Source organism: Dermacentor albipictus, chromosome 9 (assembly GCF_038994185.2).
Source record: "Dermacentor albipictus isolate Rhodes 1998 colony chromosome 9, USDA_Dalb.pri_finalv2, whole genome shotgun sequence".
Taxonomy (NCBI): domain Eukaryota; kingdom Metazoa; phylum Arthropoda; class Arachnida; order Ixodida; family Ixodidae; genus Dermacentor; species Dermacentor albipictus.
In genome coordinates, this window is record NC_091829.1 from 94,428,444 (window position 1) to 94,444,279 (window position 15,836).

Here is a 15,836-nt window from a genome sequence, read left to right on the forward strand (position 1 = left end):
AGGCGGCGCTCATACTCGAAAAAAGGTGCTAATATCTGCGGACAGGAAGGCAACAATTTAGGTTTGAAATTTTGTGTGAGAAAATCAGGTGTGATGGTATTCAATGAAAACAGTGAACAGACAGTGGAGATGCGGGGCCAAGAAATACCTCGGGTATCAGAATATAAATACCTTGGTATATGGATAAATGAAGGCAATGGATATTTGGAAACACACGAAGAAACCATAATAGTAAAGGAGAAGAGAAATGCAGCCATAATGAAGCACAAAGCGCTATGGGGATACAATAGGTACGAGGTCCTCCGAGGTACGTGGAAAGGTGTAATGGTAGCAGGACTTACTTTTGGAAATGCGGTTGTTTGCTTTAAATCAGGGGTACAATCAGGACTCGATGGGAACCAAAGGTCAGTGGGTCGCCTCGCATTGGGCGCTCACGGGAAGACTGCAAATGAAGCTGTGCAGGGTGATATGGGCTGGACTAGTTGTCAAGCGAGGGAAGCTCGCAGTAAAATTGACTATGAAGAACGGCTGAGGCATATGGAAGAAAGCAAATGGGCTGAGAGGGTTCAGGTATCTGTACAGGAAAAACATTGATTCACAGTGGAGGAAAAGAACTAGGAAGCTTACCAGCAAGTATGCGGCCTGTGGGGTGGGCAACACAGCAACAAAGAAGGTCAAGCGGAAAGTCAGAGAGGCTGAATTAATCTCATGTGTGGTGGCAATGGAAAATAAACCTGCCATGAGTAACTACTTCAGAGGAAAAAACGAAATCAGGAAAGAAACCATTTATGATAACTCAAAGGGAAGCTCATTACTTTTCGAAGCGAGATCGGGATGCCTTAGAACACGCACCTATAAAGCGAGATAATAAGAAGGAAGAAGCATGTGCTTGCTGCGGTAAAGCTAAGGAAACAACGGAGCATGTTTTATTCGAATGTGAAGACGTCTACCCAGCGGTCGATTTAGGCACCACTGGCCTCCTTGAAGCCCTTGGGTTCAGCGGGAGTAGTGGTAAAGCAAACATGTCCGCAATAGACATTAGTAAGAGGCGATTGGAGGATTGGTGGAAGAAAGGTAGGGAAACGACAAAAGACGGAGATGTACAAAAGCATAGTTCGCAATAGGGGATCAGAAGATGTGGGCGTGGTAGTTCATAGTTTTTTTTTTCATTGTTTAACCTAGGTAGGATATTAGGCAGTATAATAGCAAGAGCTTGGTGGCGCAACCCACCGCCCCGTTCCAAAGGGGACGCTCATAACATCCATCCATCCATCCATCCATCCATCCATCAATCCATGCATCCAGGGGTGTCTAGTCCAGTGACGGAAAAAATTTAAGGAAGGAAGGGTGGGAGGGAGTGAGTGAGGGAGGGAGGAAGGAAGGAAGGACTTTTTTAGGTAGCGCATTAGGTGCTCGCAAGTATCGTTGAGGAGGTCGACCTACAGCGCCATACGTTTACTTCACAGAGCGGTTCGTCATGTTTCTCCGATCGTATAACTTCATGCAATACCTCGTGTGTAGCAGGCTTTCGACTTGTCGTGTTAGAGCACTGTAACATGCTGCCTAACTTTTGTTTTCCTCCAATAAATTTCATTTGACAGTGCCCTGCGGTTTTCCCTCATTGTTCGTAGTCGTTCCTTCTCAACCACGGGGCCGTTAGCGTGGATCTAACACTTCGACACGGGCACTGTCTTGGAACAAGTACTCGGATTGAGACTTTGTTGTAAAGTTGCCGTTGTTGAACAGACGGTGTCCCCACCCACCAGCTGTTTGCGGACGCCCTATAGATGCAACGGAAACGGCAAAGCCGCCTCTAGAGGGTTATGCGTGCCGACAGGGTTCCTACGCGATTTCCACGGCACGCACTCCTACCCCGTTACGTTTCACCCCTGAGGAAAGCCTAGTGTCGGGCCGATGTACCGTTGCCGCCGCTGATCATCGGATTATAATAGGCGTCATGGTACACTGGCCCCACACTAGGCTTTCCTTTATTTGTACCATTGCGCCAAATTATAACCCGTGGATAACCGGCGGCACCGTGGTTTTAAACCCGTGACCTATCAAGAAGCCGGCAAGAACGCTGAATCGGGAGGCCACGGCTGCGATTTGTCTTCTACTTGAGCTAATGTTTCGGCAAAGAGACTGCAGCGGAGGAAGCAGGAAAGGGACAGTCACAAGCGCTCTCTCTCTCTCTCTCTCTCTCACACACAGGCGTGCAACAAAGGCACAGCGATTCGAAAAGCACTAAGCGAGAACAAACTATCTACAATGGAACATTAGATGCCATACTACCCAAATTCCTGGAGGTATGACATTTCTTTTACGGATGGGACATCTGTCTGCGGCTGCTGTTTCTATAATTATTCTGGCAAAATAACTCTGATGCTTGGCCATATCTCTCGTATCTTCAAGCTGTGCAACGCAACGGCACTGAGTGCTGTGCAGGCAAGGAAATATTTCCTGCCTTTCTTTTTTTTCCTTCAGCTTAGATTCGTGCAGCCTAACTTTCACACATCTGCTGATTTGCCCTTGTCTATTTCTGGTTCTGCGCTGTAGTCGCTTTCACTGAAGTTTCCAGGTAGAGGTTTCCTCTGTTATTGAATCAAAATTTTATTCCACGACAAGAAAAAAAAGTTACGAGAAAGACAGGTAAAAGTTGTGAGAACAGCTTGAGGAGCCCTGACGCCCTAGCACACGGCACAGCATAAAAGTGTGCAGCTGAGTGAATACAACCAACTAAGAGGAAACACATGCGCGAGTTATGGAACGTCGCTCCAGAAGGAGATTACGGAGCAGGCGTAAAGAAAATGTAAGCGACCGTATCACATTAGTATACAAATACTAAACACAGTTCTTTGAGTGACATACCAGATATGTCGATGTTATTTTCATTTGTTATGTGGTTTAGAAGTGTAGGTAATTGAAAATTTAACATTTGATCTCCGCAATTGGTTCTACTTTTGGCGACATACTACACTTCAGGATGGCGAACATTTATAAGCAAAGTTTTGTTTTTTCTCGCCTCGTTAAGCTTGTTATGTCTTCATTGTTTTTCCGTAAACCCAGTTTTTCCGTAAACGGCAGAGTTTGTAATCATACCTTGATGTAACGCGAATGATGTGGTGCTTCTTAAATAAGTGTGCAGTGTGGCAGCGATGTAGGACTTTACAGGCTAGGCGTAAAGCGTCTTTCTTGAGACATGCAAGTAAAGACGGTTATCTTAGTGTTGACCGATTCGAGCATTTTATATTCATGTGATCCTTTCAGCTCGTGCAGCTGGAGTACGTTAAGAAGCCAAAAAAACACAGACACCCAGGACAACACAGGGGAAAATACTTGTACTTACTAACGATTTCAGAATTAGTCGACGTACTGCTGCTATGCTACTCAAGTCACTTTCAGCTCATGGTATTTTTTTTTTGGGGGGGGGGGTGTTTCTGTTTTTCTCTTTTTTTTTTGTCTTGTGTTACTCGCGCACTAACCGCTTGACCGGCCGTTCTAATGCCTCAAGCACATGCCGCCAACGACTCCCCTGAATACCTCCTAACCTTTCGCATCCCCAAAACGCTCCCATGCCCCCCCCCCCCCGTATTTCTTAAAATTTTCCTTTTTCTCTTTTTCTTTCACTCTCCCTCCCCCCCTTTTTTTTGTCTGTCTTGGTGCCGCCCTGGCTTCCCCCACCCCCTTTTTTCTTTTTTTCTTTTTTTCTTTTTTTTCTGCTTCTATTTCTTTTCTTTTCTCCCCGCGTGCCCACTCTCACGCTCTTGTCCCCTCGTCTTGGGAATGAAGTTCACAGACGTCGGACGACAGCGCTTGTTTCCTCTGGTAATCTCTCTCTTTAAAACCAGCCGCCAGCGACAACACCCGCACGTGACGTCACTGCACTAACCCTTTAAAACTAACACGCCGAGGATGACGAGGCCGCCTTTGACGAAGATAGCTCCTCCTATCGAAACGTTGGCCAGCCTGTCTGAGGCATCTTATCCCTGTTTACAAACTTTATACAACTGAAATAAAGGAATTCTGAATTGATGGAATTGAAAGTGGTCGAAAAAAACTTGCCGCAGTTGGGGGACGATCCCACGCCTTCGCATTACGCGTGCGATGCTCCAGGTAATGCGAAGACATGGGATCGTTCCCCACCTGCGGCAAGTTGCTTTTTTTAATCCACTTTCAGTCCTATAATTCAGAATTCCTTTGTTTCAGTTAGTAAGCACAAGTATTTTCCCCTGTGTTGTCCTTGGTGTGTGTTTTTTGGCTTCTCGGTTAACCGCCATTTCTTCTCGTTTAAGTACGTTAAGGCACTTCAATCGCCATATCTCGAATGCTTTTTGCCGTAACTCGAGCGTGACGTGAGCCCTGCGCCGTTTCCTCGCAGACCCGGATTCCTTGACGCACGAGCAGGTGGATCGACTGGTGCGGGCCGTGTGCGGGAAGGCCGTCAACGACGACGACAGCGCCGAGATGGCGGCCAGGTTTTGCGCCTGCGTCATCGCGGTGAGTCGTAGCCCGCGAGGGCGCGCGTTGTGCACCTTCATGCATCACGCAGCTTAATTCTGTCGTGTTCCGTGATAGATCTTTATGACATACAATTTATTAAATCTCTCAAAAGGAGAAAAATGGCTATCCAGCCGACGGCATAGACGAAGCTACAAAGTAAATCCAGATTGGCTTCTCAGGAACGAAACAAGAGTTTTCTTTGTGCGTTCGTGCTACAGTCGAGTGGATGACAACTTTTCCTTTTTCGAACCTTCCACCATCTTGCGTGCTTCACAGAACTGATTTTATTTGTTACCACCATGTCCATGCGTTGCATAGATGCAATTTACCGCCGCCCGAAGTGCGACGTAAGTAGCTTGATTAGGCTTTTTTTGGGTTTCTTTTTATGTTTACCATTTAAAGTAGTGCACAGTACGATACTATGTCCGGAGATCACTTCAGCGCTATTTTTTGCTGAGCCTCGGCCGGGCGTACGCAGGCCCACAATATCTTATGTCTGTGATGTGAGTAACAAAAGTTCTTGAGGACGTCTAACATTGCAGCAAAATGTAATGCGTTTCAATGTTGACGGCGTCAGTCGAGGAGTCTGTTCTCAAATTAATTTCCACATCTTTGATATTGAGTACATTTTTGCCACTTCAATGCTGTAATTCGGTAGACGTATTTCTTATCTACGTCTCTGAAGGCCTCTGGCTGTTCATGGGCGCGGTAAATTATTATTATTATTATTATTATTATTTATTATTTATTATTATTATCAGGAACGTCAAATGTCTGATTGCGCTAAACTGGAAGCTCTGAAAACAACGGTGGTAACTCAGGCAGCAGTATTACAAAAGCTAGAAGAAAAGCAAAATGAAAGTGAGCAGTACAGCAGACTAAAGAATCTTGAGATCCACGGTTTGCCAGTGAAAAGTAATGAAAGCCTAACACAAACCATCACGCAAATGGCAGAAAATCTGGACCTCTCGGGGTTTTCATCTGACGATATTGCAGCCGTACACCGCTTAAAAGTCAAAATCAGTGGTACACCTGTGGTCTTGGTGCGCTTTAAATCTGTAATTTGGAAGGAAAAATGGCTTGAGGCGCGGGGAAAGCTGAAGAAACTACGTGAAAGTGCATCTTTTCCAAAGATCTACTTCAATGATAACTTGACCAAAGTTAACCGTGATCTCTTCTGGAAAGCGAGAACGAAGACAAAAGAGGAGGGTTATCAGTTTTGTTGGACGAAAGGAGGCAAGATCTTCGTGAAAAAGAATGAAACAGCGTCTCTTGTTCGAATTGGTAAACAAGCAGACCTGGAAAACATTGCTTAGCCAACATGCCTTTTTCTTTCAGTGAACTACCAGACTTCAGTTCATTTAAAATAGAATTTCTGTGCAGCTCTGATCAAGATTTTACCATTATGAGCGTTAATATTCGAAGTCTTCGTAAATACTGGTACGAATTTAAATTTCAGGCTGAATCGGCAGCTAACTTTGTAGACGCATTTGTGATTACAGAAATCAATGTTTCCCAGGCTTGTCTTGATAGGTTTACATTACAGGGCTTTTCCGCACATTTTGTCACACGAAGCGGGCGTGTTGGGGGGGGGGGGGGGGGGGGCATTGCTCTCTATGTAAACGACAACTGTGAAGTTTCTTCTATTGATGCATCTTTTGTACATGCCGAATCTATGATGGTCAAAGTTTGTAAAAGGTCATTTTCTGTCCATATATTATCGATATATCGACCACCCTCATGCAGCCTGTCACGTTTTCTTGTTGAGCTTGAAGAAGCTCTGCGGCAGTGGAGCTCAGTGGACCAATTTTGCTTGATCGGAGACTTGAATATCAATATTTTATGCCCTGAAAAAGTGACTGTTTGTGATTATTTATCTACGTTGTCCGCTTATGGTCTGGAATGTACAATTGCAGCTCCTACTAGAGCGGAATTGGTTAATACTAGCCTAGTGCAATCTTGTTTAGATCACATAGCGGTCAGAGCTCCCTGCTGTTCATTTAGGTCATGTACTATTCTACAACGCATGGCGGACCACTATTTCGTAGCCTGTCGTCTAGTTCTACCAGACGCGTCTAGAACGTTATCGGTGGAAACTGGATCTGGGCAGCGTAAATGCCTTGTCCCTACTGTTAATCAATCCAAGCTTGATAACCTTATCGTTTCGTTTGACTGGTCATCCTTAGCCAAAGAAGATTCTTCGGCCAAAGTGTATGAAAGGTTCTGCATGCAAATGAAAAATTTTGAATTGCGTTGCACACGGCTGATAGCTAAGCCGATAAGGAAGGGTCACTGTTGGATGAACACGGAAATTCTTGCTTCCATTTCGTATCGAGACAACTTGTGGAAACGCTGCAAAAGAAATCCCAGAAACCAAAGACTGCGATTAGAATACAAGTCGGCAAGAAATAGAGTTGTTGCTCTTCTGCGTGGCGCCAAACGCCGTTACTTTTTTATAAATTCCAACAATCTTCAAATAATGTAAGCAAAACTTGGTCTTTGGTAAATCATCTCAGAGGAATGAGTTCCAATAGCCGTTCTATTTTCGGCGTTTTTCAACAACCTCCCACAGAAGTGGCTGATGCTTTCAACAGGCACTTTGTTAAAGCGTCCCAAAGGGCCCTCTCTCCATATACAAGCACTTCACCGTTAGGGCATTCCGTATCTGCGTCGGCTTTTCTTCCGAAAATTTTGAAGGGTGATCTGGAGGCAATTATTTTCAGTTTCCGTCCTAACAAGCCCACTGGATATGATGGAATTTCTTTACACACCATCAGGAGGAATTTCAATGCGCTGTCAGATATTATCCTTCATATACTGAATGGTTTTTTGGAAGGCGACGAAATTCCAGAATGCTTAAAAACTGCAGTTATTATACCACAAGTCAGGGAAGAAAGATAGTATTGAAAACTATCGGCCAATTTCAATATTGCCGATTATTGCTCAGGTCTTAGAAAAATTTCTTTTCCACACTATGTCTTCTTTTCTTAACAAATTTTCTATCCTGACCAATCGACAGTTTGGTTTTGTTTTAGGGCGTGGTACTGTGGCACTGCTTGAGGAATTTTCAGATGAACTGTTTTCGGCATTTGATCAGAATCTTTTCACATGTGCGCTATTTTTAGATGTAGCGAAAGCGTTTGACACCCTGAATCATCAAATCTTGTTAAGTAAACTGCATTTTTGGGGATTTCGTGGGCCTTTTTACAAAGTCCTCGAAAATTATTTGAGCAACAGATTTCAGGTGGTCTCTACCGATGATAAGGGTATATTTAGTTCTAAGCTGTCGGTAAAAGCTGGAGTTCCTCAGGGGTCCATTTTGTCACCATTGTTGTTTAATATCTTTGTTAACGACTTCCCTTTGGCAATTTCGAAATGTTCAGTATTCCAGTATGCTGACGACACTGTATTATTAGCGAAACACCTTTCTTATAAAACATCCACTGAAATGTTGCAAAATGACGTGCACAAGGCAATGCTTTGGTTCTCTAATAATGGAATTGTTGTAAATGCCCAAAAAACAAAACTTGTTTGTTTTCGCTCCCCACTTAAGACTACTGTTATTAACTTGCCTCTCTACCTGCATGAGTCAGACTGTGTTCATTGTAAATGCCCACCTATTCCATACGTGGATTGTGTGAAATATCTCGGAATCTATTTCGATAGTAATTTATCGTGGCAACATCACTTATCACTTATTTGTTCCAAACTCAGGTCAGTAGCCTGGCTGTTATTTAATATCAAAAGTATTGCACCCTTGTGTGTAAAAAAGATTATAGCACAGGCACTAGGTTACAGTGTGTTAAGGTATGGCATTACAGTCTTTGGCTTTTGCTCGGATCGTTGGAGATGTAGAGTTGACCGGATTCTAAAAAAACATTCTTAAAAACGTTGCGTACAATTCCCCAATAGTAACATCTGCAAACATCTTCCGTGAACTTGGGCTACCAAACTTCCATTCATTACTTATAGAAACAGTTGTCGTTAAACATTTCTGGACTTCCGATTTCAAACAAAAACGTGCCGCCGCAAGGGAGCTAAGAAAACATGTCCGTTATGTTGTTCCACGTTCAGCCACAAGGTATGGCGTGGCCAGACGCTGTGCTTATGTGCCTGACATATTTAACAAACTACCAGAAGAGTTATTTAACGCGACATCAAAAAGAACGCTCAAACACATCTTAAAACAGCTAGAGTAAAATTACCCTCTTGTACATCGCTTTTTTTTTCATCGCAATATTTACCTCTTCAATTTTTGTTATATGTAGATAAACAAATGTTATCTTGTTCTTAATTTTTTGCCTTTCATTTTTTTGTTTTTTTTTCTTTTTCATCTCTCATCAATTTTTGTACATCTTTTGCCTTGTCTATCATATTCATTGGCACGGTCCTACAAGCCAACTAAGGCTTAGACCGGCCTGCTTGTGTTCTTTTGTATATTGTGTGGCAATAAACATTATTATTATTATTATTATTATTATTATTATTATTATTATTATTATTATTATTATTATTATTATTATTATTATTATTATTATTATTTAATACATACTGCTAGCCTTATATTTAAGGCTGTAGCAGGGTCGGGGCACAGGTACAACGATAGTGGTTTCAAACATGGTTAAGATTGTGCTAACAATGCGAAATATTGTGAGCATGAAATCAGGGAGATACAGACACTTTCCTGGAAGTCAGGTTAATGCAAACAATCAACATACACGAAGTTACTGATAATTTGGAGTAAACACTCAATAACAATAAATGAATAATAATAATAATAATAATAATAATAATAATAATAATCCAAGGACGCCTAAGCACCTCTTTGTTGTCACTGCGAAAGTATTAATGCCCGATTGAACGCTGCTGAACAGTATTAATAGTGTTGTGCTGCAAGTAATGTACCATAGCGGTACGTGCTGCCCAAGCCAGCAAGCAGCAGCAGCCTGCGGTGGCAACGACGTATGCCATCGACGTCCAGTGCGCTACGAGAGACCGAGGAAGCAGCAGCGGCCACCGAGGCCGGCAGACGCGCGCAGCAGCTAAGCCCAGTGGAGATGCAAGAGAGAGATACGGAACGCGCGCCGGCTTCCGAGAGCGAGTGTGACGTGGCGTCGCAGCAATGCCATCTCCCCTCACGCAACACCTGGCGCAGTATGGCGGCAGCAGGTGTTCCCTCTCGCCCGCTCTGCTCCGTCCAGGCGCACTTGTGACGTGGCGTCGCAACCAGTGGGAATTTAGGTGCCGTTTCACTGCTACAGACGACGGGTTTTTCGCTCAGTGGACCATTAGACGCTTTCGCATAAACAATAATAATATGAAAAGTTTGGCAGAAACCATCGACAGTGATTGTCAATGTAATGTAATAGCCCGAACGATCGTACGAACGGAGCCAGCGAGAGCCTCCTCTACTCCTGCAACTTGCTTGCCCGAAAGCAACCGCTCTTCAAATCAAATCAAATTTATTTCAACATACCACTGATGCTGAGGACCGGGGACAAAAAGCCAGCAAGGCTTGACGTGGTCCGTGGCCCCGTTTTACAGGCAGCAACAAATACAACAAGGGATGAGTGCCGTTAAATACAAGAGAAGTTGAAAAATAGGATTTCCACACTAATAACTGCAAAACGTTTTTCATGATAACTATGAGCAAGCATTAGAAAAAAGTAAAGCATACATGGTGAGTAATTCTCATAAATACACCTAGTCATCAATACATTACAAAATGCATAAGTAATAATAAAAAATGTAGCACTATGTACAGGTCTATTATAAGACAGAATATGTGGCAATATTTCAAGGAGCAGCTTGCCTTCCCGCGATAGAGCGAGCGAGCTAACCAATGACAGTGCCCCTCCCCCCCTCTTTCCCGGCCCTCACAGCAACTCGGCTGCGCGGGAGCTCACGCGCCACATGGCGTCCAGTATAGCCAACCGGAGATGGCGAATACGACGCTGTCGCGGAAGTTGAAATTATGACGTTCGGTCCTAAATCACGTCAACGCACCGCGGGTATAGGATAAGTGGGTCCGGCGGACTCAGTAGAGCTTGAACACTGTCGTATCGCCATACAAAAACAAAAGGGTACGTGGTCGTAGGGGAAATACGGCAACGTACTACATTGTTGCAACGCGAAAGTAAGCTCATAGACGCAGGACCAGCACTAAACCACAACTGGTGATTTTTATGAGAACATGTATATATATCACTTAAACAAAGGCTGGTCCACCAGCCAAAATGGAAGTCAAATATATACTGTGCTTATTGAACGTACGTCTTACTCTTCATTTTACTACCTAGGCTAGCGTGATTTCCTCAGCCATATATGTATATATATATATATATATATATATATATATATATATATATATATATATATATATATATATATATATATATATATATATATATATATATTAGTGTGTGTTAAAAAAAATATGGCGTTTGGCGTTCCCAAACCACCTTTTGATTATGAGGCACGCCGTAGTGGAGGACTCCGGAAATTTTGACCACCTGGTGTTCTTTAACGTGCACCTTAATCTAAGTACACGGGTGTTTTCGCATTTCGCACCCACCGAAATGCGGCCGCCGTGGCCGCGATTCGATCCCCCGACCTCGTGCTCAGCAGCCCAATACCATAGCTAGTGAACAACCACGGCGGTTATATTGACTCGTGTATTTGTACATCTCTATCCGGCGACCACCACCGCCTAACAAATGTTATCGCACAGCGCAGGACGCGGTGCGTGTATCGGAAGTTTCTCGAAAGTTATCGATGGTTCTATCCGCTGTCTGTTTTTGACGAACCTTTCGTTATCTGGTATTATCCCGTGACTGGAATGGTGTAGAACTTTGTGGAAGACACGCGGGTACAAGCGATTAGTCTGGAACATTCGACGACTGATGCATAAAAGCCGATGCGCTTGACCCGCTGATCAGATTTTGACGATCGCCGACTGTGTTCGCCGTTGTTGCCGTTCTTTAAATGTAGCCTCTTTTTGTGGGCACAGGTTCGCCCCAAGTTAGGTTCGTCTTTGATAGGATTGCTACTGTGTTCTTTATACGTCACTACCACGTGACAATATTTATTTATTTATTTATTTATTTATTTACTTACATACCTACAGCGCCCAATGTTGGGCATTAGAGTAGAGTATATATACATATATACATACGGTTGCCAGGTAAAAACACGAAATATTATAAAGTGTAGGGTGAGCGCAATAGCTAAGCAAAATTTCTTTTGTTTTACTTATTTACAATATACAGCAGACCGCGATAGGCCCAAGCAGGAGGAACAATTAAAAAATATATGCAAGGACGCATCTCAATTCCAAACATAGGCAAGGGGAATGCGTGGGAACGAATAAATGGTTCAATAGCTCACTTAAAATTGTGGGGATGCGCGACTCTCGCGCGTCCCCTGATGTTTTTCCCGCATAGCGCGTCTCCTGTAATCTGGCTTCGCCGCGTGGCGTGCGTGATGCCCGTGGCGGTCGATGTGGTTGGGGCGCAGTGCGAGAGATGGCGCGAGTGTTGCGCCGCTAACGCCGCCTCACGGCAGGGTTACTTGGGGGTGCAGGGGAGAACAGGCTGGCTCTTAGATTCGGGACAGAAAGCGGTACGGACGGGCCGTGCCGCGCGTGCGCCGACCCATGCTTCTGCGAGACCGTCTCGCGTGGCCGCCTTGGAATGCGCCACCGTTCGCGTGACAGTATGCGCGAACGACCAGGCGTTGGGATTCAGCATGGGGCGAACATATTCGCTCGCTATCCGGTCGCGGTGAGTCGGACTTATAGATTTGTCGCGCGCCCATCGGCATGTTTTGTGGATAGCAACTCGGCTAGCAGGCATTGATCTATGAAAGGTGCAATAACTGCCTTTGTGATTGTTTGCACTACTGTATTGTCGTTCCTTTGCCCCAAGAGTACGGGAGGAGAACACCACAAAATCAAGCATATGAAATAAAATTTTAATTAAGCGTATACAATAATCAATAAAACACTAATAACACTACTAACCCCTGCCAACATCGTAATTGAACAAATAAAAAGACACGCAAGTACGTGTACTGTGAATCAACAAGATCAGTAGCCTTAATGCTCTCTGTTAAGACTGATCGTAGTTTGTTCCACTCACTCATTGCTCGACCGTTTAGGTGTCAGTTCTGGGGTTGTGTGGCACTGGTTGTTGTGACGATGCCTCTTTTGTCTTCAAATGACAGAGCTTGGGGATGGTGTATGATACTCGAGATAAACTTTCAAGAGGAACTTTAATCTGTTCATATTAGGCCTTCTTTGGAGCCTATGGATATCGCATTCCTTTATCGGGGATTTAGGAGAGTCTGTACGTCGATATTTAAAACAAGGAAAGCTGACAGCCTTGCGCTGTGTTATCTCGAGGGCACTTATATAAGTTTTTGCGTAAGGGTCTTAAATAGCGCAAGCGTATTCCAGTTCACCGGTGATGTTTAACGAGTATACACGGAAATGTTTGGCTTTCGCCGGAGCATGCTTTATTTTCTGCCTTAGAAGACAGTTTACGGAATGCTGAGTCACAGATGTTAGAGATATGCGAGTTGCCACTTAGGTTTCTGGTTGTCGCACTTAGGTGCTTATATTCAACTAAGTTTTTGATAGACAAAACGTAACAACTCGCCGAACTAAATCGATTCTTCTTAGCTACGGCAATCCGTTGTCTCGCGTCTGCTGCATGTAGTGGGATAAGGTTTACCTTGCCGCTATGTCCGTTACCGTAAGCCAAGCGCGGCGTTGTAGTGGCTTCTCTACGTCGCGTATTCTTCCGTTAAATAAACTATCCATTGATTAGACCACCAAGTGGCCCACACCATTGAACACGTTTGCTTAGCATTCGCGCAATTTTCTTTCGATGTCTATCTGCACTGAAACATGACTTCACTGGGATGAAAGCCTTAAGAAGACTAAACTGATGGCCGTCCACGTCGAGGACAAGAGAACCACGTAGTAGGGCTTCTCCACACAATATTCCTTGGTGTGGAGAAGCAAACTTCAAGGGCCACTATTTTCTCTTTCTTCCTTTTTCTCTATCCTTTCTTTGGTTTTTTTTTTTGAACATGCACGTATGGTGCAAGGATACTGAATCGCAAGTACCATTCTCAGCTTGTCATCTTCAGATGTAAAAGTTGGCGTGCTGGTTACGCTAATTCTAGGATCTTATTGCAAACGAAGATGTACTCCATTTCTCGGAGTACCCACCCCTTTGTTTCACAACCTAAGTTCATGATAGTTTAGTTACATCACCGTATATATTTAGTCTCAAAACGACGCTGGGTCTATGGCCAAGAAATGCTCGTCAGAAATTTAAAAAGCAAAAAAGCGCTTACAGCTCTGAAATTTCTCGGAAGATAGTGTCATCACAGCATGGTATTAACCCTATCTTGCAGCTATCTTTAGAACATTTGCGATGACCGGTGGGTTATCAGTTATAGAACGCGTGCCGAGAGATTGGAAGCGCAATCCAGGACGGCAGGGAACGAGTGTGGATATATGGGCAGCACCATCGCTGTGTACCAATTTTCTGCACGCGCCCATTGAGTCCATACGTACAATTCTGTATAGGGGAGGCTGGGTTATCACAGGGCACGATAACTAGGGCCATTGCTGCAATCTCCGCTAAGGTCAGATCTGCATCTAGGAGTAGTTCCGTTTGTACCGTTTCGAAATCGTTCTTCACGACCTCTACGGTGCAACTTCGGAGTAACCCGGAAATGGTATAAAATTTATCTGTGTTAAGTCTGTTAGAATGGAGGCATCCGAAAGCAGATGTGCGCCGAGTGCCAGAGAACGTTTGTGTTAAATGGGCGCTAAATAGGTAAGCACTCGTCACTTTAAACTGATCTAGTAGACTTTTAACGCTTAATACATTAATTTCCGTAGTAAAAGCTTCATTACTATAAGGCGAAATGAAGATCCATACTTCAGTTTTTGCTACGGGAAGCGCCAGTGCCATTACGGCACTAGGATACCTGGCACAACAACACGTGCGGAAAAGCCCACCGACCCCTTGAAGCCTCGCTCAAGTGCGAGTCCCCTCCCCCCTTCAGAATTGATTAGTGGTGGTTTGACTCGTGGCAAATGTCCTATCAACGCATTTATGGAGTTGAGACGTAACAATAGACTCTTGCGGCGAAACTGTAAACACGGCTTACATTAACCATTTTGTTTCTGCATCGCTTAAAAACCTTTTGGCTTCTAACTTCTAATACTTTGCAACATTGTTTACCGGGCAGTGAACAGTAACGTTACTTCTACGTTTCGATTTTGCGAAATATTTGGTGAGTTTCTGATATTCGAAAATACCAAATCGTTTCTTCCTGAATAATAATACGAATAGTCGGTTTGTAGAATTCGACTCGTACTAGAAACTTAGAATATTCGCCCGCCCCTAGTTAATAGCTGTAACTGTGACAATCTGGTTTCACATATCTCAGTGTCCACCAGGTGTTCAAAATTAAGTTGCGAAAACGGCTTCTCTAATCATAAGTGTTGTAGCTATAGAAAAAAATATTATAGCCTTAATGGTAAGAGTGTTATCAATGGGATAAATCAGCACCCATAAGGGTGTAGACAACTTAAAAGTGTAGGAAGAGCTTATCCTGCACTCTTAATTTGCAGCTGACTGTAGAAAGTTATACCCACCTGGGACTCCAGACCTATTCTCCCAGGAAGGGCCCTTTGCAGTTTATCCCTTTCCCCGAACAATAACCGTCGTCTATGTTGCTTGCCTTTCCTTTCTTTAACGCTGCGCACGCCGTATTATATACTCTGCTTAGTTAGCCATATGTCGTCCGGTTTTGTTTCTTCCAATAAAAAAAATTGCAGAAGGAGCGAGCAGGTGTGTTCATCAACCGCCTTCTGTGCACCTGCCGCAACTGGTTCAAGCAACACGACCTCCTACTGCCAAAGTTCACCGCCGCGCCACCGGTGGAGCCACCGGTGGAGCCACCGCCGGAGCAAAAGGATAGTCACCGGTGGGGGGCCTTCGTGAGCTTCCTGTCCGTGCTCCTGACCGCTATCCCTGGAAAAGGAAAGGCTTCCGCGGCCGCGTCGTGCCACTCCGGACACATCTTCTGCCTGGCGTTACTTCTGTGCGAGTCCTGCAAGTTCATGATACACTCGCCGGACCTGGACTGGCACACCCAGGTCGACATCCTTCTAACGTCTGTTCCCCAATATCCATAGTTTCCTACGAAAAGTAAAAGACGGAAGCTCTGGGCACTATAGGGTTTAGGGAGCTTGCAAGCGTGGCTGTTCAGCCAGCACGGAAATGATGGGTGTAGTACATCAATTTTTTCCC

At 44.3% G+C, this 15,836-nt stretch overlaps 2 protein-coding genes across 3 annotated transcripts in view; one reads left to right on the plus strand and one right to left on the minus strand.

Moving 5' to 3' along the window:
• The window catches only part of LOC139049501 (uncharacterized), a 125,135-nt gene that overhangs the window by 103,963 nt on the left and 5,336 nt on the right, over nt 1-15,836 (minus strand). The window lies entirely within an intron of this gene.
• The window catches only part of LOC139049502 (MIF4G domain-containing protein B-like), a 51,919-nt gene that overhangs the window by 34,782 nt on the left and 1,301 nt on the right, over nt 1-15,836 (plus strand). Inside the window, exons 4-5 of the mRNA XM_070525022.1 lie at nt 4,379-4,497; nt 15,362-15,682. Coding sequence (XP_070381123.1) covers nt 4,379-4,497; nt 15,362-15,682 — 440 coding nt within the window. The remainder of the gene's footprint in view (nt 1-4,378; nt 4,498-15,361; nt 15,683-15,836) is intronic.